At 40.3% G+C, this 26,994-nt stretch overlaps 1 protein-coding gene across 1 annotated transcript; it reads right to left on the bottom strand.

Moving 5' to 3' along the window:
- Positions 1–4,707: 4,707 nt before the first annotated feature.
- On the bottom strand, positions 4,708–15,612 carry LRPAP1 (LDL receptor related protein associated protein 1). Its single transcript, XM_030491645.1, has 8 exons — positions 15,389–15,612; positions 10,243–10,387; positions 9,772–9,896; positions 8,281–8,401; positions 7,200–7,355; positions 6,589–6,671; positions 5,958–6,134; positions 4,708–5,646 (listed from the first exon to the last, which is right to left on the bottom strand). The coding sequence occupies exons 1-8, from the start codon at positions 15,566–15,568 to the stop codon at positions 5,581–5,583; spliced, it is 1,053 nt and encodes a 350-aa protein (XP_030347505.1). The 5' UTR covers positions 15,569–15,612; the 3' UTR covers positions 4,708–5,580.
- Between the last annotated feature and the right edge of the window lie 11,382 nt (positions 15,613–26,994).

Here is a 26,994-nt window from a genome sequence, read left to right on the forward strand (position 1 = left end):
CAGGCAGTGGTATGAATGAGGATTCTCCATACTGACTGGGCATATTTGGAATTGTAAACGAGAGTCCTAGAACTTGGATCAGAATTGAGGGATGGAGAATGGACTCTTTCCCCATTGAAAGACCATTTAGTTAATGGTTCTGGTTTGGATGTCTTCTTGAACTAGAAACTGAGATTTGAATTTTGAGGTTAGGTTCCCAGATCTAACGACAAGCATTGCAAATTACTGGGTTTCATACACAGGTTTCCAGTTCTCAGTGTGTTTCTTCTTAAAATGAGGCAGCTCCCTTCCCTTCTTAAAGTAAGTTCCTTGGAAAATTATAAGTGCAGAAGATTAGGTAGCATTTTATTTTAGTAGGAGGCTTATTTCAAAGTGGTTCAGCACTCACTTTGCCCTATACCTGGTGATATAGAGATCACCAGATTTAAATTACAGTAGACTAGTTATTGACAGGTGACCTTTGGGACTGAAAACAACTAGTTTTGTTAAAATGGACGTGTGCAGCCTTTTGATAAGCAAACACATCAGTGAAGGAACAAAATATCTACATGTTATATTGATGTAACCATTGTTTTTATGCTCAAATGTTAAGCATTAATACCTGTGTACTGTTTTCTTTTTGATTTGGGAGACTGCTCTTTTGTTGAGTGGTGGGATAATATACATGAAGATTTGGATATGAAAGTGCATTAAGGGCTATTGATAAAAGCATTTGAGTTACAATCGCTGCTGTACCAGGTATGGCTCAACTTGAAATATTTACTGTGGATGTAAGTTTATATATTTATTTTGGCTTAACTGGACAGATTTTATGAACGCTTCCATTTGATGACTGTGGATGCCAGTAAAAGAAATCCATAGTGTCTTTTTTTCCCGTAGATTAACAACATCCTTCCCAATAGGTGCTATGTGAATGGCCTGAAATGCATGTTAGCTGTGTGTTGTATTTGGGAATGTTGATTCTGGTATTTAGAAGCTGTTTGTTAGATAACATAACGTTATCTAACATTATATATGGAATATATGTGGAAAATGTGGTCTTTGTCTTTCACAGCTCCCTGTTCTCTGCCACAAGGACAGGTCTGTTTGTATTGAAAGCAACAGTGTATTCTATTTGTTGACTTTTATTTCATGACTTTTTTGTTTATTTCTTCTAGTCTCATTAAATGATATGGAAAGAAAAAAATACATTTAAAAGTAATTTTAGAACTGTGTACGAAAGCCTGTGTACTACTTACTGGTAGATTTTTGTATGTGAAATGCCACATTTTTAAACAAACCAACCCACCCCAAACCTGAATATCTCTCTGAAGCAGTGCCAAATGATGACAGGGAAGGTCTGGGTATGGTGAACGTGTTGTGACCCAAGCACGTGAACTGTGTGCCACTGCTGCCTGGGTTAGTCCTGAGCTGAACACTGCACTTGGGTGCTTGATCCATGACCCGGGTTAGGGCCCGCAGAGTTGTTCCCTGCATCCTGGCTTCTGCACACTGCTCTGGTTTCCGGGCACTGAGGCATGCTGCATCCCAGCTGGGAACCTACATTCTTTCACAGTGTAACTGCACTAATTCATCGAATACTGAAATGAAATACGGTGAGTTATTTTCCTGCCAGTGCTCTCTGGGGTCAGTGGGGTGAGATGCCTGCAGAACCAGAGCTGCAGACCCTGTGTGCTGGGATCTAGGCAGCATACGCAGGCGTATGCTTCATGTTCTCCAGCTGGGAGCTTCGGAGCTCTCTTCTGTGCCTCATTCAGGGATTGAAGCCCTTGTGAACACTCAGCCAAGACCAGCCTTTGAGACGGCCTCATCCTGGAAGCTGCCTTTTTTTTTTTGCACCTTCTGTGCAAAGGCCCCATTACCCTGGCTAGATGGAGACCGACGCACAGCAAGCTGGAGGAGAGCCGTGCCACGGATCCTGCTTCCATCAGCACAGAGAGCCATACCTGCAGGACCCCGGTCACTACTTCAAGGCGGGGCTGGAAAGCCAGATGGCACCTCAGCTTACAAAATGTGAATGATCTCTACTTGGTGAATTTAAATACTCTGCCTATTACCTGATCTGTTGAGCATCAGAATCCCTTGGGAGGGAAGAGGGGAAATCATTACAGCAATACATCTGCTGTAGTGGCTGTTCCTTACTTGACTGGGTTAGAACGTGGTGATCTTAGCTCCTCTACCAGCATGTAGGACATCGTGTTATTTTTGCTGTATTTAATGCCTTGTGTATTTACTTCCCTCTCATTTCCACCCCCAACCTGTTTAATAAATAGAATCTGTCCTATGTGAAAGCACTGACATGTTTACTTAAATTGAGGTTCTTTTTCAGGGTAGAATTTGACAGCCCTTATAAAACATAACATAAAATAGCTTGATCTTTTTTCCCCCCCTAAGAAAAGCAGTTTTCTCCTCTTCCTTCTGCTCCCGTTTTTGTATTTCAAATTGTTTCTCAGAGTGATTTGAAAAACTTGGTGATCTGAATTACAAAAGGATCAGATAAAATACCAATTAAGGAAGAGGTGAAGGTTCAACCCCTACTTAAAAGCTGTTAGTTCTTTCCTATTCAGCTGTCTCTTCCATGCAGTCTCAGCCATGAACTCCGTTATTCATCTTTCACTAGGTACAGGGCTGTAGGCATATTTCATTTATACCTTTTGTCTTGGCTTTGAATTTTTATTGCTATTAACAGAAACACAGGAGTGGTGGCTCAAGGTATTTTTTAATCTTTAATGTCTCTAAGGCTACTCACTCTTGTAATTTTGGCCATATGAATTGCCTTGGAGACTTAAATCCTGTGATAATTAAATGACTTGTACATATATTGATGTGTCTAAGGTGCCTACTACAGGAACAAGAGTGAAATCAAGAGTTTACAACTCGCTAGCCTGTGCACTGTCCCTAGACCTCAAAAAATAGGAAAAGCCCCGAAAAGCTTTCAGAATGGGAATGGAGACTATTCCTAATGTCTTCTCTATGCTTCTTCTCTATGTTGCATACTGTAACTCAGCTACGGACTGCTTCAGGGAGAAGCTGGATTCAGGGGCAGCAACACTGCTGTTTAATATTTTTGCTCCTCTAGGTTTGTGTGAACAATCTTGCTAATGATTCATTAACAGCTGTTTTAAATAACAGTGCTGGCCCCAGCCTCCAACCTTTGCCACTGATGATCTGTGACTCATTCCTAATTTTAAATTACTGTGACATGTAAGTGCTTTGTCAGCCTCTTGTACTTTGAAGCACTTGCCAAGCATTCTCTCTACTGGAGCCTACCTGGCCTGTGAACACCACTACTGTCAGGGCATGTGGGTAGACACAGTATAGCCACCATTTCTGTTCACAGCCTGTGCTGAAGCTGCTCTGCACTTAGAGACAACCATCACCACTGCTGATCTGACCCCGTGGTTATGTCTTTCACAAATCCCATGCCCTCTGCTATTCCAAAATTCTCCAGAAATTCTTCAGTATGCATATTTATTTCAGGTACACACTGAAGACAAAACCTGGCTTTCTGCTATGCCCTCTTGAGCGGAGCATACTCTGCCCGCCTCTATTGTAGACTGAAATACATTGCTTTCTCTTGTGCAACAGATTTCTCTCAGTAGCAGTATCTCAACATTCGCAGTAAAAGCTTTTCCATTCTTGTACAATCCACCTAGGATTGCTGAGCAGCAGTTGCTGGTGCTTTGCTTAGTTCCTTTCTTCTGATGTATTTAGTGCATGTGTTCAATGTGTTCAAACTCTTCACTCAGGAGCCAGTAGCGCAGGCCTCTGCACATCAAAGCTACAGCCGCCAAACTGACCTGTGGTACACAGATTTACTTCCTACTCTGCCAAAGGACATGGTGACGTCTGCACCTTTCACACAGAGTACAGAATACACTTTTGTTCTGCATTCACCTCCAAAAATGGAAAAAAATAACGATGAAGATAAACCTTAAGACAATGCAGCTACTGCTGTGCTAAAGGCTGAAAAGCCCTAACGTGATAGTCTGGGGAACAAATGGTGTGTAGCATCTAACAAACCACTTTTCTCATAAATGGGTTTTAGTTATTTCTGTGTTTGCTTTTTTTAGCTAATCAACCAAGGGGAACATACCCCATAAATTGCATGAACTGAACCATCTCTAAGGTGACTCCTAATATTAACAGTAGCCTGTTTTTCCCTCAATGGATAATGATTCTCCGGAATATAACTGTTAGCTTACATTAAAATGAAAAAGCAAAAAAAAAAAAAAAGGGAAAAGCAAAGCTGATCAAAGTTATGAGTCAGAATCTCAAGGTAAGACTGCTACCACAGTTTGTTTTGGTTCATATCACTTGCGTGTTATGAAATAGTCTTCATGTACAGAACCATTTAACAGACCATGGACCCAGGAACTGCATAAATAATATACAGAGTGGCTGATTTTGACTGACTGGATCTCTTCACTATTTCTCATGGAATAGGCATGGCAAGCGAGGCTTTAGGACAGCTTCCTCATGCAACACACTACAGCACTGCAGTCTGTGAGTGATGGCTCCTTAACCAAGCAGCTGTAATGATTCACCTACACTGGACCTTTGCCTTAACCTTGTTCCTGGAACAGTTTCAAGTGAAATGCCCGAGAAATAAAAGGGTCAGCATTATTATTACAGAAAATTTCAACCCAGATGGCTAATGTCTGCCAAAGTTTTGACATATGATAGAAAAATATGGTCTTCAGAAGGAAAGTTATAATAATCTTTACTGGTACTGGAATATGTGCTCAGAGAGAAGCTGTTTTAGAGAACCTTCTGCCTATTCAGAACACAGAAACACATTTTTGTGGCGCAAAGCTACCCTTCCTGTCTTAAAAAATAATGTGTGAGTGAACTTTAGTTTAAAGGAATAAGCAAAATGCTCAAAAAAATAGGTCTGGTTACTTCTCACTAAATGAGAAGGAAGAAAAAAAAAAAAAGCCTTACCAGTATCTTGTTTTTTTTTTAATGACTAAGTGTTACAAAACCAAGCAACCATGAACAAGGTAATTGTACACATACATTCAGTAACTTCAGATACGTTAGTCTGTAACTAAGTTGTGTGATTTGACCTCAATACTTGTTCCCTCCTTACTCTTCCTCCCCCTCTCAAGCGAAAGATTCATAACCAGTGCAGCTCTGAGCCCCTGCTCAAAGTCAGTAGGAATATTTTTGTTACCTTCAGTAGGAAATGTAATAGGCCAGACATTGAAATAAAAGACTTTTCTGGCTTCTGTTTTAACTTTCTGTACCTCAGTGTTTGCTTTCATTGATCAGAACACCTTTCCTATCAGATTAGTGTTCACATATTTTTCCTTTTGACACGACAGCTTATTTCGAAGGGTGTTACTTGATTCAGACCTAAGATATACATGATCCAAGACGTGCAACTTAAATTTATAATCTAATCATTTCATAGTGCAAATAGAAAACTAGCAATTAAGTGGACCAAACCCAAAATTTCTTACTGGACAACTCTGTTCAATGCTTACTATTTCAGATGGACTCCTTGATAAATCCTGTTCAAAAACCACATTATCTGTTTTGTGTTAATAGATTGATCCCATGAAGGAGAACAAGTTTTTATAATTCATTGTGTTGAAGACCTTGAGAAATTCTGCTGGATAAGTCTTGCAAGTGCTTCTTTACCTAGCAGAAAAACAAAACACATCACACAAGTTTTAGTAAGACCAGGAACTATCAATATCATATATTTATATTTTCCTGTCAGTATATGTAACAACAGCAAAGAGCAGAGACCAGGGAGATTTCAGGCATTTTAGAATTATGTCTATAAAAAACAATTACGCGTATCCTGTATAAACATGGAGCACAGGCGTGTCTGGAACAACCCCTATGGAAGTCATTCAACTTGCATGAAAATCAGCACTGGATAATCTACATACCCTCTACTGCCGAGTTAAATTTTCATCATGTATGTACACTGGATTTATACAGACCTTATATCCTAGTTCTTTTGTCTTTTCTTCCAGCATGGCATATTTCTCTTTGTTTCTGTTCAGATGATCCTTATCTCCAGTTCCCTCTATATGCTTCAGTTTCTGGTGTGAAATCTCTAATTGTTTCTGATAATGATGGTGTTTTTCAATTTTTGCTTCGAAGTGTTTCAGCTCCTCCTAAAACAAATACACGCAGTTTCACAGGATTTTCTTTCTCTTTTCTTGCCAAGACATCCCTAATGCTATTTTACTAAGTCAAGCACAGAAAGCTTTTTCAGTTCCCTGCTTCTTAAGTAGATGTGGACAATATACTATCATCACCACCCAGACACCTAATTTTGAAAGCAGGTTCTGAAAACCTCCTACCACAGAGTCCTCAAACAGACTGCTGATGGCTGTGAGGTGCTAGGAGATGATAGCAGTGAATGCCAAATAAAAATTTATACATAAGAATAGTGGACTGGCGGGAGGAAGGCAGAAAATTTTGTAAAGAAGCCTCTTTTCAAAATCTGATCCTAGATCTGCTGTTTTCTGCTCAGACTTAAACTCTGTGCTCAGAGTTAACATAGAGTTAACATCTTTATGTGGGAAAATATCTTTCCGTAAGAGATCTAAGTGCAATTCTGCTTACCCGAAAAGATTCGAGTTCTTTCTCTGTGAAATTGGCCGATTTAGCCATGTCCCACAAATCAATCACTCTTGGTTCTTCAAATTCTAAACAAACACATATGACTGAATGAAAATCTGGACACAATTCTTTTATGCCCAATTTCTATGAAAGATGAGCATGCCTTCTGACATACATACACATAAATATATTAAGCAGTGCATTACTCATATGTCTATTTAGATGAAATGGGAGAAAATCCAAGTACTTAAAACTACAGTGTTGCTGTAGCAGGCATTTTTTAAAAAGCAAAGAAACCCCCAGGAATTGAACAACAGCATTGCTTGCCCTATGTGTTGTCTCACTTACCTACCCTCCTGGGGTTGAAAGCATAATATCCCTTCTCAGGTGGGCATGAAAGACACAACTATCCTCTTTACAGGTTATCTCTAACCCTTCAGTAGGCTTTTAGTGTTGGCTTCTAAATAGAACAAGACTGGCTGTATCTCTTCCACCCGCTGTGGTCAGATCATGTACTGTGATACTGTGATTACATCTTATTGCTTGCCCACTGATTTTAAAGTTTTTAAAAATGAAATTGATCCCAAACAAGCAGAAAAACCACTGTATCATACCACTGGTTGCGTCATATCCCTGGTGACTGACTTTACGCAAACGCTCAAACCCCTGATTGATGCTTCTTAGCTTGTCTTTTAGTTCCCTGTGTTTGTTGTGCAAGATTTCCTCTTTCACCAGGTTCTCTTCAGGGTTGATAACATTTTTGTGGATATCTGTTGAAGAAGTGTTATTGACTGTGAACCAAATCCTCATAGGTCAAAAGCTCCAGAAACCCCCCAAATCTGAGGTGAATAAAAGATTGTAAGTTCTAAGCATTTGAGCTGAGTGTAAATAAAACATCAACACCATACTTTAATAAGCAGTAATTCCTTTTGCAGGTCAATATTAGGATCAATACCCCTCAGTGCTTCAGAAGATAATATAGAAATGCCTTTTAACTCCTACTGACCATCAGCCAAGATTTTAGTCAAGAAATGCTTTTATTTCCTAGGTTAGAAATATCCCAAGGAAATGGGATAGGGATGGTTTATGAGTCCTGAGCCCTCTTCCCTGACCATTTCATGAACCAGTCAGGACATGTGATGTTGAAATGACTTCCAGCAGGTTCCAGCTTGGACTCTACAATGCAAACATCAAACTGCCTGTAAGCTTTAGACTACTCTTGCTCTAACAATTCTAGCTGGGATTAGTAGAGCAAGCTGGATTCAGATCCTTAATGCTTTAATAAGCCTTGGGGTGCATAAGATATTCAGGTATATATCCTCTTGGGCTCTCAGCTGGTGAGATAAAACATGCATGTTCTGCAGACTTTAGGACCACATTTTGCAGCAGTGTAATCTATGCTTGCTGCATGATTTCCAGTAAACTACTATGCCATCATTGCTAATCTGGTGGTGTTTTCTCTACTTGAAACGCAGGCAGAATCAGAGAACTGAAATCGTTTTCATTAGCTGGCAAGATTTTTGGCAGCTAATGCAGAACTAAACCCAGGAAGAATCTGGAAATGTCAGCATCTGCACACAGTTCTGACAGAAATGTCAGACTTCGGGAGTTTCAAAGGAACTTGGAAACAATGGAGGCAATGGGCACAGAAAACAGTTGTACTGATTTCTAACTGTCAAAGTAAAGTTTAGGCACCTTCTGTTCTGCTCACGGTCTCCAGCAGAATATTGTATTCATGGATCTTTTCTTTGTGATGCTTAAATTCTCGCCAAAGCTTATCCAACTCTTCATCAGAGAACTTCCCAGAGGACTTGGCCTGAAAGAAACACGAGCTCATTATGCCTTCCAGGCCAAGTGCTTTTAAGTACACTCAAACAGCCAAAACTTCTTCACAACACACTTAGAAAATTATTAAATCCAGCTTTTCCTTAAGGTCTTTTGTTTCAAATTCCTTTATATTAGTACAAGGTCAGGATTTAGACATCAATGGATACGGTGGCTTTAATCATGTCAAGAGGAAGTTTGCTTCAGACTTACAAAGCTAGACTTGCTACGGGCTACCAGTGAAAAGTGTCTGCCATTTCTCTTCCACAGGAAACAATTTAATACAGAAATAAGGACCATGGAGCTTCATATGCAACTGTAAGGGGACCGTTTGCATGACGGATGCAGCCTGATATTAAGCACAGTCTTTAATCTTACTCTATTGGTAAGTGCAGATTTTATCACTGCTGTGCATTTGCTCTGCAGTGATTTGTTCCTCAATAGACTACTTTTGGCAATTAGGGAAGCACTGGTCAGACAGCTGGAGCACTACCCACAAATCTGGTGACTTATTTGCTGCAATACGTGATAAAAAGTGAACGTTTCTGATACCTACCCAGCCCCAACCTCTTTTTTTTTGCTTAGGGAATATTTCTATCTAATGCACTTTACTGTTCCCCAAAGCACATGACATCATGTCCCTTGCCAGAGCTATATCTAGTTACAGCAACATTTTAAAACCCAGCAATTATCTTTCTCTGCTTTGCTACCACTGCAGCAAACTGGTGTAAGAATGGTTTGCTTTACCTGACTTCCTATTTCTTAAAACTTGAATTATTTAATTCCCAAAGAATATGACTCTGTCAGTTTTAATTGCCCAGACTGACAGCATTTTTTTTTTTAATGCATTAATGCAAATCCTGGAAATTTTCACTTGAATATCAGGATGGGAAAGTCCTTATGCAACACCCCCCCACTATACATTTCCCTTTTAATCAGTCTATGAAATGGTTCTATTTTAAATACATTTCGTAAAAAAAGCCCAGAAACAAGAAAAACAGGAAAACCAGGATGAAGTGTACTACCACACAGTGTAGTAGTGGGACAATGTAATAGCCCCACAAAGGCAAATCGTGAGTTCAATGAAATTTAAGGAAAAACTCTGTCTCCAGTGGATCCAGGATTTTATCCCCCATGCAGACTGATGCAGGAATTTTCTTTGGTAAAGGAAATCTGCCATACCTGGTCACCTGGATGCAGATGGCATGCCCTGAGGGCACAAAAATGTAAGCTACAGAGCACAACAGCTTGGTCAGTACTTAAAAGCAGAGTACAAAAGCTATTCAAGTCTGGCAGCTCTCAGAATACACAGATAGTAATTCAAAGAAGAAACACACTCCAGTTCCTGGAAACCTTACTCACCTTGCTCCACAATTTTTCCAGTCTTGGATCATCTAGTGTATCACTTTCTGTACCATCTTTAATGTAGTTGGTATCAACTAGTTGAGAGTCCTTCTTTCCATTCATTCCATATTTAGTCATAATGACTGCAAGGGAATAGAAGATACAGAAACATTAGAACCAACTATGGATGTATGGATGATGAGAGATTGACTACATCCTTGCCCTGCAGAGCTGGAGTTTGCAGCTCACACTGACAAAGCTAACAGTTTAAGACACAGTGGTCCCGGTTTAATGACCTCTTCTGAAAACATCAGGAGTAAAGGAATCTATTAGCCTCCTGCAGCTCCTTACTGACCTCCAGTGAACTCACATGTGCTCAGTGTCTGGAAAGACAACCTGGTATTTCATGGTTCAAACAAAAACACAGGTGTCTAACCATGCATGTGTCTGATGCAAAGTTTAAACTTCTTCTGCAAAGATATGCCTTACCATTTAAGTTGCGTCTAAGTTTGGCTTCTTTCTCTCCATCTTCATCTAGCCCTTCAGCCTTCAGTTTTTTCCAGCTTAGCTCATCCTTTTCTTGTATTTTTAGATCACTGTGCAGCTCTGCCAGTTTCACAGCAGAGAGCTGAAGCTAACAAGAACAGAGAAAGGTTTTATTCAGTTATGTGGAGTTACCTCTTGCTGCAGTGTTACCTCAGAAGCCAGTACAGATGCATAGCCAGTATCGCACAGCATTTTATTCTTTCATTCTAATGCTATGTATCCATCTGAATTTAAGATTGGATACTCGTACCTTAAGGTATGAGTCCTTGCCTACATAATACCTCTTTCTTACAAACGTGGCTATTCCTTAGCATAGCCATGTTAACAGAGCCATCATCATGTGGCCTTCTCTCTCAGCTCTTCAGCTACTTGGATAGTGGAAATATATTAGGGTTAAAAATTTGTGTCTTTCTTTGGTATTCCTTCAAGTAATTTAAATAGGATTTTGCTCCCACTTTTAACAGGACTGCCTTCTAAAAATGTTTCTACCTTAAAAATGTCCAGTAGCAATAACAAAGAATGTAAAAAAAAACCCAACCTGATTAAATTAATTCAGTTTCACTAATTCACAAAAGGCAGTATTGACCAAATTTCTCAAACAAGATGCCACTGCTACCACATGTGCAAACAGGATACTTGTGGACTACCTTCTGAACTTATAGCAAGCTGGTAAACTTTATTTGTCACTTTGGTTTTGCAGGACACTGAGGATGGCCTTGCAGGTCAAGGAGCCACTTCATCAGCAATTTCCACTAGATCACAATGCAAACATTACCAAGATCACTTATTTACATGGTTCATGTGCATTAAACACAAAACCCAGAGGCATTCCTGTCCCACGTAACAGAACAAAAAGATAAGATATTGAGGCTGAAGCTATGAAAAAAGTAAATTGAGATTTCAACAAATAGTAGGTCAGCTCGAAATTTTGTGAAATACAGAGAAAACAGGAATCGAGATAATGACTAATACGCAGTTGGCTAAGCAGCCAACTGCTTTAAGTTGAGACTGACTTCTGAACTTACGGATTTTCGACAGTTTAGCTCTTCAGTTCAAAACAAAGAAATATAACAAATCATATTAACGTTTCAGAACTTCTTTTGGGTGTGTGCATGTTAATTACAAGAAGGTGAGGTAAAGAAAAGCCCAGAGAAGAACACAGATCCAAAACCATAATCAGTGTGACCTCCAACACACTGCCTGAGCTGTCCGAGTCCTTCAACCTCTGACCACCGAGCAGCCAGCTCCTGGGAGCTCAGATCCAGCTCTGAACCACCTGGGTTCATCTGTCCTAGGACAAGCTTATTTACTGGGGGTGAGTGGGGGTTGCCATTAAAATCAGATTACAGATTATGAAAATTCTCATTTTCAGTGAGGAAGCAGTATGTTTAATAAACACAGACTCAGAACTTAGTATTATTTTTAAACATTAGAATGATACTGAAAAGATTTAGCCATCCATTTGAGTGTCAGCAGGTTACTTGGAAGTAACTAGGAAAAATGTGATTATTTTTAGCTAATGCACTAAACTCTTACTGACAGGAATTCAGGAACCTATGCACATCATTGCTTCTGATTTCAGCTTAGGCTGTCCAATTAATTAGTCTTGTGCTACTGAATGTAATTATTTCACTAAGTTCTTTTACTTTCCTGTATCTTGGTCTTGGCTTACTGAAATACTCTACTAAAATCTAGAGTAGTTAGAATCACAGGCAAACACAAAATTTATAGAATTAAATTAAAACTTCTGATCCCTCTAATACTAAAGCAAAGAAGTATCCCTATTGTCTTCTTTACCATCTGCTTTTGGGGAACTGCTTGATGGAAGCTAAGCAATTAGAAGGAACCATTTTATTTATGATTTTTAGTATATGCTAAAGACAAAAAATCCTTAATCATGTATTTATTTGCTTTTCTGGAGCAGGACAGCCAGAGTGTCACTGCTGCAGTGGCACCAAGTAACAACGTTTTGCTTAGCAAAACATTGCGCCCTGATCCTTCAGGAGGAAGACTGGGTGAAAAGGTTGCTGTAAATTGTGAAGGAAACGACCAACCATCTCAGCAGTTCTGTGCTCTAATGTCAGCATTCAACCAGTGTGGATTTAATATGTAGTTACGCTGAGCAGATCCAGGATAAAAACCACCACCAACAACTTGTATAAGAATTAATTCAGCTCCTAAGTACTTCAAAAATAGGAAAATACTATTATAAATTTATGACTTCATCATCAGAGACACACTATTGTATAAAAGATTACACAATGCAGTTTAACTCTCCACAGCCAGTGCAATCTCATAAATACATAGAGTTTTATGTTTTCTAAAAGTTCCAGAGAAGAATGTCAGAAATTCTAAACATAAAGTTTGGAGACATCATCAATCACACATTTTAAAATCTTAATAAAAACTAAGGAACTACATTAAGTCCATTGGTCCTTAAGAGAAAAAAGAAAGCCTATTCAAATTTTTCCCAATTCCAATTACATTTTACTGCGAAACTCAAGTAACTGTCCTTTTAAGCATTATAAATCCTTTAAACCAGTTGCAAGCCCTTTGCCTGTCCCATTTCTGTAACACAGAAGTGAATACATAGGCTAATTTAAAGTATACAGTTCAAGCACTGCTTCCTTCAAGATCATCTCATGTAGGACCCTCAATGACATCAGATAAAAAATGTCAATAGGTAGGACTCCACATTACTTTACTAACATCAGTCATATGTTGAATAACTAACTAGAAGCAGAGATGAAAAGCTAAGTTTAATAATTAAATAACAAAGCACCAAGTTCCTTACACTCATTTCTTATTACTTATGCTGCTTGGATATTAACATCCAAGATAGATACCTGGCAATTCTGGGAATGAGTGCTGGAAATCTGTGAAACATTACAACAATCAAGTTGTTTGCTGTTTGCCTGGCAAAAACATTACCTGCAGTATCATTACCTATGCCCTCTCTTCTGAGAGGAAATAGTTCTTTAATTATTTAGGAGTAACATGCACTAGATTCTGGAGCCTAGGATGGCCAGGAAGCCCTGATAACAAGTGATGCTAGAACTACACCAGTGGCAACAATCACAGCACAGTGGGTTGCTAGGGACCAGTGGGCCAAACCATATACCTTGTGAAACCTGGGTAATATTTGTCATTGGTTCGAATAACCAGAATTAGGGTCTGACTAAGAAGAACTCTTGTATTAAAATCACTTTTTAAAGATTCTGTATAAAATATCTATCTATGAAAAGAGACCCTGGAGGAAGATCAAACCCTCCCTCCCTCAGGGAAACTGGAAGGAATTTCAGCTTGCCAGCTCCTGGTTCCCACTAAGTAAGGTTTTGGGGCTTTCTGAATGACTGCTCATCCAGTTGTGTGTTGCAACACTGAATTGCAATATCTATCTTTCATGTTAAAACAAAGAAGCTCTTCATTTTCAGTACTATCTCCCTCACTATCAAACTGAGGGAAAGAGAGCTCAGCATTGACTCACATATTTCAAAGCAGATCTAACACACAGGCATGGCTTTCCTCTTACTTCAAACCTTGCCCAAACATACTGAAAAATCACTTTAAAACACAGGCTGGGTACCAGTTATATTCAAAAATGAAATTTAGATGGTGGCAAATTTAGTTCGAGTAGGTGTTGCCTCTATAAAATCTGGCTCACACCCATAGAATTTACTAAAGCTTAGTTCTTTACTCTGCAGTTAACTTCATTTTACATTTTAGCATCTTAACATAGGTGATGTAAAGCATCTCTGATGTGAATTTCAGAAGATTCAGGTATGAAAATGAAAAAAGACTAATCAGAAAAATAAGAGGAAACTAACAATACTATCATTATGGTTTATTTCTAGTCTCCATGTTGTTTCTTTTTCAGCTGTCAGTTCACAGCTGGAGTTTCATTATCACCCATTGCCCTGTGATCCCCCATCCCATCCTTCTCCCATTGACAGGAGGAGTATTTTTGATACCTTTTGGCATGCTGGGAGGCAGCGTTATCGCAGGGCTTCTATCATTATACTAAACCCAGGCATGTCCTGCCTCTAACTCAATAGCTCAGGCTGGGGAATGTCCATCTAGGATACAAGAAATCCAGAATATTAACTATATTCCTTTGCCTGAAAGAACTGAAGCTTTACCAGCCATGACTCTAACTTCCATGCTCCATAATATTCAGGGGATGAATATGAGTGTGCAGTGCGGTCCTGCCCTCCTGTTGGAACTGTTCTGCTTAGCTGTAATTAAGTATTTCCACTGCAATTGAATACTTTTACTGTATTTTCATGATAATTAAGTATTTCTTTAACTCAGAGAAAATCAAGTAGCATTGTCAGAATTAAGGCTCTCATCTGGGAATGGTGATACCCATTTGCTGGTCCTCCTGCATGTGTGACTACATCACTTGGTACAAAGGAAGGTGACACAACCACCAAGCTGGAGGGTTTCTTACTGTCCTGTGCAGTGAGCTCCTGTCTTGTGCAAAACAGGAACTACGGCCTTAAGAGATATGAGAGCATCGTGCCCCTTAACAAAAGGGCTAACGCATTAAACCAGGGGGTGCAGAAGCCAGATCCCCCATGGTACCAGAGGGATTTCACTCTTCCACTTTCTGGGCATGTGGTATCACTGCTAGATTTAAACATGGGTAGATAAACACTTCCCACGCCACAGATACATATAGCAGGAAACGGGAAGGAGATACCTCCTGAGAGAAGGCCTTATACAGCACTGAAGTTCCCAGCCGCCTGGGACAGCCCCAGGGACCGGGGCTGTGTGGGTCCTGCTCTGAGGTGCCCATCGGGGCCAGCCAGACCTCAAAACTAAACAAAAGCCACCACAGCCCGCGGCCCACCACCAAGCCAGGGCCTGTCGAGGCGATGCCTGGCCGGACAGCCTCGGTTTCTCCTCACACACAAGTCCCCAGCTCCAACCACCGCCCGCACCGCTTCTCCCGCCGCACGCCGTCTCCTGAGGCGGCTGACAGGGAATGAGTGTCCGAACCGGCCAAGCCCGACCCTGGGTCCCCCTCAGAGCTCTGCCAGAGCACCCCCTCGGAGCGCCGCCATCGTCCCCGCTCCGCCTCACTCACCCGCTGCGCCTTCTCCCAGACCTGGTTCAGCCTCACCACACGGAACTCCCCGGCCTCCCGCCGCTTGGCGCCGGGGGCCGCCAAACCCTCGTTGGCCTCCCGGGAGTACTTGCCGGCCTGGGAGGCAGCGGCCAGAAGGAGCGCGGCTGCGACAGCCGCCAGAGCCCGCGGCGCCGCCATGTCGCGCTCGGCGGGGAACTACAACTCCCGAGCAGCCTTGCGGCTTCCCACCCGCAGACAGCGGGCTCCGCGTCCTCCTCGGCGGGGAAAGGGGTGTTTGTATGCTGAAACAGGTTGAAAATCCAGTTTAGGTCTAAAATCTAGTGTCTAGTTTGGGGTCTGGGTAGCGTGAGAAGAATTGGGTTTGGGCTGTTTCTTTTAAAGCGACTTCGTGATATTCGCGTGAGTGTTTGCTTCATAAAAAGTGGAAATATGCTGAGTGTGGCACTTTTTGTGAGCGGTTTGGTTGGGTTTTTTCCGCAGCCCGTGCTAACTACAGCGAACGCTTTCCTGCAGCCTGTGTCCCCTTCAGCGGGGTGTTGCTATCAGCTGTGGGAGGAAAGGAGGGCACGGTGGGTTTAAACACCTCCCAAACGAAGTTTTCGGATACTAGCACAATGTCAGGAGTATACAGGAAAATAAAAGGCAGCTCAGGAAGGGTGGAAGGTAAGAATGGGGACCAGCTCTCCAGTACTCCCTATGAGTAGAAGAAAGACTCTGTCATCCTTTGGAGCTGGTAGTGGAGAACACCTCAGCCCAGGAAAACACATAGGGTTTGGTGGTGTGGGGAGAAGCAGCACTTAGAGAAATATAATAACAAATAGATTGGGTTGTTATTAAGGGTTATCTATGGGAATGCCTCTGGGGTTGGTAGTGTGTGGTGAGTGCAGCTGTTGGGCAAGTGCCAACCTCCCATTGCAGTGCTTCCTCCTCAGGTAGGCAGCCAAGAAGTGCAGTAGACAACAGGAAATCTTTGGAAGGAGTTAAGTCGAGCTGCAAGAAAAACCGCATGATGCTGTGAAAATGCCCAGAATTTAGTCCAGTATTGGCATATATCCTCCCCAGTTTTTAAAAAAATCTGCTAAAATTGAATTCTGCTATGAAAGAGGTGCAGGAGAGGTAGAGAACACTCCTTGTGGGTGTTTCTGAAGGGAAGGCAGTGGAGAAAGCTGTTCCTTCTCCTGTCTTCTTATCATAGAATCACAGAATAGTTAGGGTTGGAAAGGACATCACCTAGTTCCAACTCCCCTGCCACGGGCAGGGACGCCTCACACTAAACCATGTCGCCCAAGGCTCTGTCCAACCTGGCCTTGGACACTGCCAGGGATGGAGCATTTACCACTTCTTTGGGCGACCTGTTCCAGTGCGTCACACCCTCACAGTAAAGAATTTCTTCCTTATATCTAACCTGAACTTCCCCTGTTTAAGTTTAAACCCATTACCCCTTGTCCTATCGCTACCGTCCCTGATGAAGAGTCCCTCTCCAGCATCCTTGATGAATCCTCTTCTGCATACTTCAAAGCTTTTGTTGTATGGGGTCTTTGGCATAGTTGGACATTTCTGTATGAAGTTTGTTTAGCAAGGTAGTGGTGGGGTTACTTTCCTGAGCCGAGCTGGTGGTAGACACAAAAGTTCATTAATTCACCTCAGATCTCATTAGTGACCTTGAGCAAATTACAGCATAACTCTGTAGTACTGTCAACATCAAGCCTTCATGCATTATAAATCAGTCCTAAGAAAACAAATAGATTGCCTAAACTATAATGAGATTTCTGAAAACAATGCCCCAGGGAGTATTTTTACTGGACTCTCATTTTTGCCTTGTAAGCTATGTAAAAAGCTCTTTTTTTCTCTTCCATATTTTCCTAAGTCAGTGCAGAGATTCTCAATCATATGAACCTAGAAGCTGTTACTGTAAGACTAAATTGCAGAAGTGAGCAAAAGTATTGCAGCATACGTTGCATTGAAGAGCAATTAAAGTGAGCATTAAATTATACATTGAAGTATAACAAATTAATGATGGGAAAAGAAGGCCCATCAGCCTTACCCAAATCTTACAGAGCTCTCCACATGAATTTTAGCATTTAGATCTTATTTTGGTGTCATTACAGTGTATATATATATGCATTGTAGAGTCATTTGGGAACAGACGGTTTTGTCTTGTCTATCATTTGAAGTATTGATTGAGTTTTCAGGCTCTCTGCAAATAAATTCAACCTCCACTCTTGTGTTGAGTGTAGTTGTGCATAGCTTAATGCATTTGTTTGCTTGCATTTTTGGGCTACACTGAGAAAAAAGTTTAGAAATCAGTAAAGGATGCAGCACCATTAGTTTTCTTATGCTGGTTTGCTGGATCTCATTCTCCAGTGCTCTTACATCTGTGTCAAGCGACCACTGCTTGCTATTGTTCTGTATGTCCTGGCCCAAGTGCTTCACTCCCACATGTAAAAAGCTGAAATAACTATATGGACTTCTGTGTAGAGACTTTGGATTTACATTGCTGTTGATGAGGCCAAACTCATCATAAGAATGTGCCTTAATGTAAATAAGAAACATGCAGTAAGAAGTAATGGGAAATCAACTCAATTGTTTCACTTTCCCATGTGCTTTGGTTCAAATGTCAGGCTAAGAAAATGGGGGCTTTTCAGCCTGGAGAAGAGAAGCTGCGTGGAGACCTCAGAGCAGCCTTCCAGTATCTGAAGGGGGCCTACAATGATGCTGGAGGGGGACTTTTCATCAGGGACTGTGGTGATAGGACAAGGGTTCAAACCCAAGTTTAATGGGTTCAGACTTAAACAGGGGAAGTTCAGGTTAGATATAAGGAAGAAGTTCTTCACTGTGAGGGTGGTGAGGCATCGGAACAGGTTGCCCAAGGAAGTCATGAATGCTCCATCCTGGCAGTGTTCGGGGCCAGGTTGGATGGGGCCTTGAGTGACATGATCTAGTGGAAGGTGTCCCTGCCTGTGGCAGGGGGATTGGAACTAGATGATCTTTAAAATCCTTTCCAACCCAAACCACGCTATGATTCTATGATTCTATTAAATTCTCCCTTTTTTTTTTTTAGCACAGTTGAAAAGCAGCTCAGCTGGATCCAGAGGACTGTGCCAAAAATGATATAAACAATGGAAGTGTTAAGCTAATGTGGACTCTGTTGTTTGCATTGTTCCAGACGGCTGTAGCCGAGCTGATGGACCATTGCTTTGTGTGTATTCATTCTTTATTATCCTTATTAAAAAAGAAGCATTAAGAAAACATGATGTAGACCACATTCAGAAGTCTCCTGCCATTTGACCACTTGAAGAACAAAATTAGAGAAATTTGGAATGAGGATGACATTGCAAAGCAGCAAAAAGATCAGAGAAAATGGCATTTATGGAACAGTGCATGGTAGAATACAGTGGTAGAATAAAAGACTTTGAAGCTAATGTTCAGTGTCTTGAATGTGATTTAAATTCCATTCTGAGCACAGTGTCAGGAGATCTCTCCCTTTAAGAGCCAATGCAAGAGCTGGACCAGCTGCTTCTGGCTTCAGTTTTACCAAAATCAGTTCACTATTGAATTTGCACCTTCACATGCTCTTTACACATCTACAATTTTTTTCAAGTGGTAGAAACTGCCCAACATTTCAAATACTGGGTTTCAGGGCTCTGGAACTGAGAGAGGTTGTGGCCTTCTCATCTCCATCTTCTATCCCAGCAATATGGTCTGCAGGCTGAGCCTAGGCAGCTAAAACGCAGGCCAGGTAGGACAAGTGTGGCAGATTTGCAAGGGTACTGCTAGCTTTGCCCAAATATGCCCTCACTTGGTCTCTCCAGGACCCTGATGAGGGTGTACTTCAGCGATGTCTGTGAAACTTTTGCAAACAATAAGCTTGGCCAAAAGACTCCCCCACCAGGAAAGTGATGTGTTGGATGTTTCTCAGGGTGCCTTTCCTTTCGCTCCAATACCAACCTAAACCATTTTCTGATTCTGTTCTATTACCTTCATGGTAGTGCGGAGGCTGAGGAAACCATAAGCAGGAGTGGAGCTGGAGTGGGTGCAGGGCTCTCCTATGCATGATACTTGGCCCCTGCTGCTGCTGTCCTTTTATCACCCCAGGCTTCAAGGAAAGACAATGACAGCATCATACCAAATAAATTATGTCAGGACGACCAGTTTTGCAGAGCTGGAGAAGGCAAAGAAACCACAAAAGGGGAAGTGCCAGCCATGGGGCTACAAGTTTCAGGTTCCATTTGAGTGCCTGGCAGGGACTGGCCAGAGCCCAAATCCCTGCAACACCAACCCTGCGGCTGCTGCGGTGACCCCGCCAGCTAAGAGCCAGGCTGCGGCATGAAGCTCCATAACCAGAGCCCTGAGGAAAATCAGGATGAGGCCAGATAGAGGAAAAAAAGGAGGAAGTAGCAAGTTTTGCAGCTTTGTGAGTATGCACTGGGCAGGGCTTTTGTGAATTATGCTCTGGGATTGCAAATGCTGCCCCTTTTCAGTCATGCTACAATTTCCTTGATGTTTCATCCTCAAGGCTGCAGTGAGCTGATCTCAGTGGGCACCAGCAGAATCCTCTCGTCCCTTCTTACTCTTAATGACCTATCTCCTACCTAATGCCAGTGTATTTGTTTTTTTCTGGGGCTAAGCTCTTTTCATCACTCATTCTCTCTGTTTCTGAGGGTTAGAAGATCCACAAGTAATGTGTTTTCACAGTTCTCTTTGTTCCTGCTCCTGTCCGTAAAGGTAACCCCAGCTGTAGCCTTAAATACAAACCAGATAGAATCATAGAATCATAGAATAGTTAGGGTTGGAAAGGACCTCAAAATCATCTAGTTCCAGCCCCCTACCATGGGCAGGGACAACAATTATGCCTTCTCACTGATCTTTAGTTTTGCTGATATGCGTAATCCACCAGTGAAATGAAATTACCAATTCCCAAAGTATAATATATACTATATATTATGGCAATATTTGGATCTATTTGAAAAGATACTCCTTTAGTTATGGTCAGCACTCCACTCCATGCTGTTGTGGTCTGAGTAACCTGAATTTTGCCTAGTTCTATTTCTGGCTACTTCTCTATGTTTAAAAATACGGAAAGGTCAAGAGAACAGAACCTTAAACATAATCTTGGGACCACTATAAAGACCAGAAAATGAAAGTAACTGTTAGTATCTGCAGACCCTGATTTTATCCTTGATTTTGTAAGTTTGCAGTATCCCAACAATATATCCAAATCATAAACTCATATTATCCTAAACATTTAACTAGACAGCAGCAGGAGCTGAAGCCTCAGGTAGGTGACCCATAACTGTTCCAAAATGGATTTACTTACTTTAATATAATATACGCTGTTCTCTGCTGAGAACATCCAACGGTATACTGGGCAACAAATTATGCCCTACTACTCTCTTTAATTTAACACTAATTGTAAACCACCACTAACCATCTTCGTAAACACTCTGTTTTCTCGTCTGTCCTGGTAAAAAGTACATGTACACTTGTTTTTTGATTATAATTTAAATAAATTTAGGACATTTTTATGTAGCAGAGGCAAATAATTTTGAAATTACGTTATCTGGGCTTTTTTTTTTTGTTTGGTTGTAGTCTGCTTTTGAGGTCATGCTCCCTTTTAGTTAAGATAGAAGAGGCCCTCTGACTGACCTTTTATCTGCATTGAGGTAATATAATAAATAGATCCTTTGATCTTATCTAAATTGGACAAATGTGTCCAGATTATAAAAGCAATAATAATTGGTTCTTGCCTATAATACAGGTGTGTATTTATAGCCCTATTCAGAAAGAAGCACTACACAACTAAAGAGTTTTGAGAATGACAAGCAATTATGAATCCTAAATTTCTTGATTAAGGTTAGCTATCAGGCACCTATAATATCTGTGCTATAACTGCTTTTTCTCATTAAGAAGATTAATCTATATCCAGCACTATTTAGTGCTTTAGTAAATTAACCACATCATAGCAGATATCTTGGACAGATGCTCAGTCAAAGACTAACTTTTCCTTCTCTTTCCATTTGGAAAAAAAACAGTAGTATAATGTCTTTCTAAAGAATGTAGCACCAAACAAGAAAAATAATCTCAGGTACTATATAATTCAGAAAATCCCCCAGTTACAGATTTCTGTACAGTTCTGCTCTAGTGCATGAAGTCTAGCATTTTCTACTTTCTGGATTTTGGATTTTCTGGATTTTTTTGACTTTTTAGCAGTCATCCTTGTATCTGTAACAACCTCACAACTACCTGGTTATTAAATATTACAGAATAAAAGAAGAAGAATATATAAACATGCCTCCAAATAGTCAAGGTTTGCCAGCAGCTTCATCTGTGATACCACAGTATTTTTGCATACCAACATCAGTCCTGGTATGTTGCCTATTTTTGGCATCAGGTAAATAATACTGTTTTGGTGGTAACCACTCTGGATTTCACCTTCCTGAACATCTTGACTTTTTCCCCTGGTTTGGTGTGGTCAATAACAGAGTTTAGCCAGGGCTGATCTTGTGAAGAGCCACAAATATACCTTAATGCTGTGTGTAATCCTACTGGCTCTACTTGCACCTGCATGATTTTATTTATATTTCGGATTAGGTCTTAATAGTTTAAAATCTTTCTGGCCCTACAAAGATACAGGGACATGCTGGTAAAACACTCTTAGGTTAATGTAGGAACTGATAACTCAGGAACCTTCCAAATCAAGATGGCTTTGGAGATGCCTGATGGTCTTTGGTCATACATTCTCTGTGTCTAGTGTCTGCCTCTCAGTATGGTTTTGCAAACATAGAGGGATCCTATTTCTTCGTTTACCTTTTTTTAGTAACAGAAGAGACAGCATCCCTCTGCATCTTATACATTCATTTTCACAGGGATATATAATTCCTTATACTCTAATTCACTTTAATTTAAAGAGTATTTATTCAGGTTTGCTTTAGGTTTTCCAGGACAGCACAGTCAGAGATATGTATCTGGACTAACTGAGCTGAGATCTCTCATCCAAGACAATTCTGTTTCTCAAGGGGTTAAGCCTGTTCCTTCACTGTGCTGTTCTGTAAACCTCAGACCAAGGTCAGAGTCAGCTTTTAGACATTAGTTTTGACTACTTCAGCAGGGCTAACAGGACCTGGATTCCTCTGATATTCCCTTAAGGAGTCTGTGATAGCTCGCCGTGATGGAAAGTCACGGCTGTCTTAAAAGCACTTTACACACACATTCCTGAAGCGGCCCAGTGGCTTACAGCTGTGCCTGAGACATCACTGTAAACCTTCCTGCTCTGTGCAAACTCCGTTTTCAGCTCAGAGGAGCAGTCTTCCTCACAGCATCTGTCTCCAGGGTTCTCTGCATGGGTGACTTTCAGTTCCCTGTCCAAGCAAGCCCAGATAATGCGTCCTTTTCCAGCATCAGAAGTTTTAGGTCTGTTTGTTTGTTCCAAGTCTAAATCATAGGAAAACTACTCTGTTGTTGTGTGGATGAAACTGTTGGTTTTGTGGTTTTTTTGTTTTGCTTTGATTGGGGTTCTTTTTTATAATAATTTTGACCATTTAAATTATGTTAAGCTGTGTAACTGTTTTCTTTTCCTGAATAGCTTCTTTATTTTCCTTGGATATAATTCTGTGCATTCAAGCAGAAAGTTAAACAATGTCAAATTGAAGAACGTGAATTGCATAATGTGCTGAAAAGATGAACTGAGGAAATGTTTGTTACTACATTAACTTCTCTTTAATAGGAATTACTGGAATGTCAAAGAGAACTAACCAGACTGGAATTTATTTTTAAATATGTATTTTCTTCTGTGCACTTAATTTTAGTGAAAAAAAAAAAAAAGCAAGTGTTGGTACAATATTATTGTAAAACATCTCTCTAAAGTAGTTAACAGCTTTCTGTTGCCATTGTCTTACTGAAATTACTTCCTTAGTTTAACTGTTTAGAGCTGATGCTAGAGAGTATGAAAACCAGCTCATGAATTCTGCCCTTCTAGAAGTTATCTTTGTGGCTGATTAAAACTTAACTTGTTTTGGGAAGAAACAAAGTGCTCACTGGCGTTCTTAGCTGTGTAGTCAGTGCTCCTGAGTACAGCTTTAGATGACTTCTGGCTGCAGTGGTGAATCCATCTTTCCTTTTTATCCAAGGTTTTTATAGGCTTGGTCTTCATAAACGTGGTGGGGATAATAAGGATTTCATAGGTAGAATCTTGAATGGTTTCAATGAGACAGTTTGCGAACTGAATAAACTCAAGATTTGAAATGAGAGGTGATTTCTCCAGCACTCAGAATCCAGAAACCATGTCTTTGTTTTATAATCCTGGTACCAGCATGGGCTTTACTGTTGTGAGAGTACTTGCATTTTTAATATTAGTTATATAGGTAATTTTTGAAATAGTATTTGGGCTTTAAATTATTAGTATAAAATAAACAATGAATGTAAAATAAGCAATCAAGTTGCCAACAGGTATCTCATCTGCCAGTGAAATGCAGTTCCTCTCTGAGATGAAGCCCATCGGTGCAACTCATGGTTGGGTATAGTATAATGAAACAGAATATGAAATAACAGAAAGGATTCTGAAAAAATGCCAAGTGCCATATCCTTGAATACAATATTTAAGTGCTGAATTTTTCTCTCATAAAACTATTACAAATAATTAATTGTAACTGTGTTCCTCCTGAATGATCTTTTCTGGCATTCAGCAATGCAGTGTGGAAACAAACCTGACAGATAGGCTGCTTTACATCATTTTTCTGTCAGAGCAAGTGTGTCCTTTTTTTGTCAGGAATTTAGTTAAGGACTCCTTAAAACTATTGTTGCAGTTTAACTTGATCCCTGTTTCTCCCACAAAAATGTAGTACAGCAATCCTGATTGATTGCTTCTAGATTGCTGCTGATTTTCACTGTGAGATGTAACAACAGGAGGTCTTCAGTATTGGGCAAGTATATATGTGTGTTCGTGTTTGGCTGTGCAGCCACCTTGAATCATTTCTGCCACTTGCTTCTCTGCCTCTCTTGCGTTTTTGTCCTCTTCCCATCCAACTTTGGTTGTGTTATTCTTAGTTTACATACCTTCATGATCTTCCTTCATTTTTAGTGTTCACAGCACAACTTTCTAAGTGTACCTGCTTAATACATGCTTACACCCCTTTATTTTCCTCCCATTCCTCCTCCATTGTGTATACAGCTTTCAAATTTTACCAAGCAATAACTATACCTTTCAAAATTTATTAGAACTTCTGTCACTCTTCCTAGATGTACAAGAAGAGTGGTATGTCACAGTTCTGCATTGTTCCAGTGTGGCCCAGTATCTTTTTTATATCTTTTGAGACAGTGAGGAAATATTTTATTTTCTGGCTTATTTGTTATCAGAACTCTTGAAAAGAAGCAGCAGTGTTTTTCAAGTTACTGTTGTATCGGAGATTGAATTTTTGGTGAGCAGCTTTCAGAGATGGCTTGGTGTTTTAAAGTAGTACAAGCTCAGGCATGAACACTTGAGAGTATAAAAGCAGTAGTTCTCATTCTCCTTGCTGTTCCTGAAATCTCAGCTGTTTAGGTGGAAAAACGGTCATAGGAGTTGTGGAAAACTGAGCCAAATAAACGGGATCTTCTAGTCCAGCTGGAAGAACTACTCTTCTGTGCAAGGTTCAAATAGAAGATTTCAGAGCTAGAAAAAATCTACAGAGAAATTCCTGAAGAAGGGAGAGTCTGCAGTTGAGTTAGGACTTCACCAGCTGAACACTGATTTCAGGGTATTTTGTTATCCTTATTGACTGAGGCATTCAAATGTAAAAAGTTAAGGAGCAGTGGCTGAACATCTGCTCAGGGCAAATGAACCCAAAAGGGCAGTAATTGTAGAGGGAGATAAGGCCACACCAGTCTCAAGAATGAAAGCAATTCTCATCATTTCATTAGCTTTCAGTTTTATGACAGCCTGAAAAATAACTTATTAGTCAGAAGTCTTGCTTCTTGCCAGATATACACACTATCCAAGTAGAGACGTGCTGTGAAGAAGAGTTATACAACAGAGGAAGAAGTACTGAGCTTATGAATATAAGATAAATGGTGAGTGTGAGCTACGGGTGGGATGATGAATTTACTTTCTTTGCTATAGTATGGGTCAAAAAGTGAGAACATATCTGCACTAGATGTGGCATCCTGATGTCATACCAGTTGTTTCAGTTGGATTCTGTTGCTTCTGCAAGGTGGACTACCAACAAAAAAAGAAATCAGTGTAATTTTCAAGAAAATCGTTTTCTGGGGAATAGTGATTAAATGAAAATAATGGTTCTGTATAATGTTAAATTTAACATAACTAATGTTGAGCATTGGAGGTGACAAATCTACCAGCCAAAAATATAAATAAATGGAATTCTAAATGCAAGCCACTTAATCATTTCTATTTGTTTTTCCTATATAGCATCCAAAAAAACCCAAACAACCCTGATCAGAAAAGATGGAGAAATAAAGTGAACAATCAAAAATCTGCTGCACTTGGGAGTGAGTAGCAAGATCCAAATGTGCCTGTTTGCTGACACAGGATTAGAAAGAAGGTACACAAGAGGAAATGGAGGGTTACGTCAGGATTCCCAGAAGAAATCCAAAGATCGATCTACCTATCTATCTATTTATCTATCTATCTATCTGTCTATCTATCTATCTATATTCACTTGTGCTAAAGGACATGTTGCTGAAAGATGTAGCCAGTGAACATCCTTGCTGAAGACAGCAATGGAGCTTGCGCTGGAAAAAGGCTATTGTTTTTATACCTCCATTTAAAAGACACTGGTGATCTGCTCAATTAAATCACATTATAGCAAGCCTAATTTCTTCAGTGTTGTCCTAACTGGCATGTGTCTATGAACATTTATTACACACAATTAATGAACAAGTGAGCAGTGTTCACTGTCGTCTTGTTGATACAACCTTTTCAAATATTCTCCTTCCTTCCAGGCTGCAGTTCTGTATGCTTGGTCTGCACAAAATGTTCTTGGAAGGCAAGCTTAGGAAAAATTCTTTTCATATATTTTCAAGAGAATAAGAATTATGCCTTATCCTGACTGCCCTCTATATGTACCCAGGGTATGTAGTCCTCACTTTGCATCACATTCTATAGACCCTTCTGGAACCTACTGCTAAGCAGGTGCCATTTCTCTTGAGATAATCACTAAAGTTCATTGATGAGAGAGAAATATTGTGCAGCAAGGAAAATTTGCTGTCAATACTTACCTGAAAGTAAAGTTGATTTTATTGAATCAGAAAAGAAAGATATTATGGAGTGTGGATTGAGTGCATTCCAGCGCATTGGAAAACTATGGCTATGGCTGAGTCAGTTAGCTGTGGCTCAGGATTCCTGTTCACCCTCTGTTTTGGGCTGTATGTTTTCCAGAAACAACTTAACATGCTTTTGAGTATCTGCTGCATCGAATGGATACTGAAGTGCATTCCTTAATGTTCTCCATCTGTATGGATTGTTTGCAAGTGGTTTCTCCAACTTGGAGTATATAAAAATCCTGGTGTAGGAAATACTGAAGTGCGTATTAATTGAAGTCAGACTTAATTAAAACCACACATATTATCTTGGAGTTGATTCAGACCTATTAAATTTCACAGGGGACTTCCTT

This window comes from Strigops habroptila, chromosome 7, assembly GCF_004027225.2.
Source record: "Strigops habroptila isolate Jane chromosome 7, bStrHab1.2.pri, whole genome shotgun sequence".
NCBI lineage: Eukaryota > Metazoa > Chordata > Aves > Psittaciformes > Psittacidae > Strigops > Strigops habroptila.

Coding starts and splice junctions, on each gene's coding strand:
- LRPAP1 (XM_030491645.1), bottom strand. CDS start 15,568: ATGGCGGCGCCGCGGGCTCTGGCGGCTGTCGCAGCCGCGCTCCTTCTG. Junction 10,388..15,388: donor TCTGGGAGAAGGCGCAGCGG/GTGAGTGAGGCG, acceptor TGTTCTTGTTAG/CTTCAGCTCTCTGCTGTGAA. Junction 8,402..9,771: donor TGGAAAAATTGTGGAGCAAG/GTGAGTAAGGTT, acceptor TGTTTCTTTCAG/GCCAAGTCCTCTGGGAAGTT.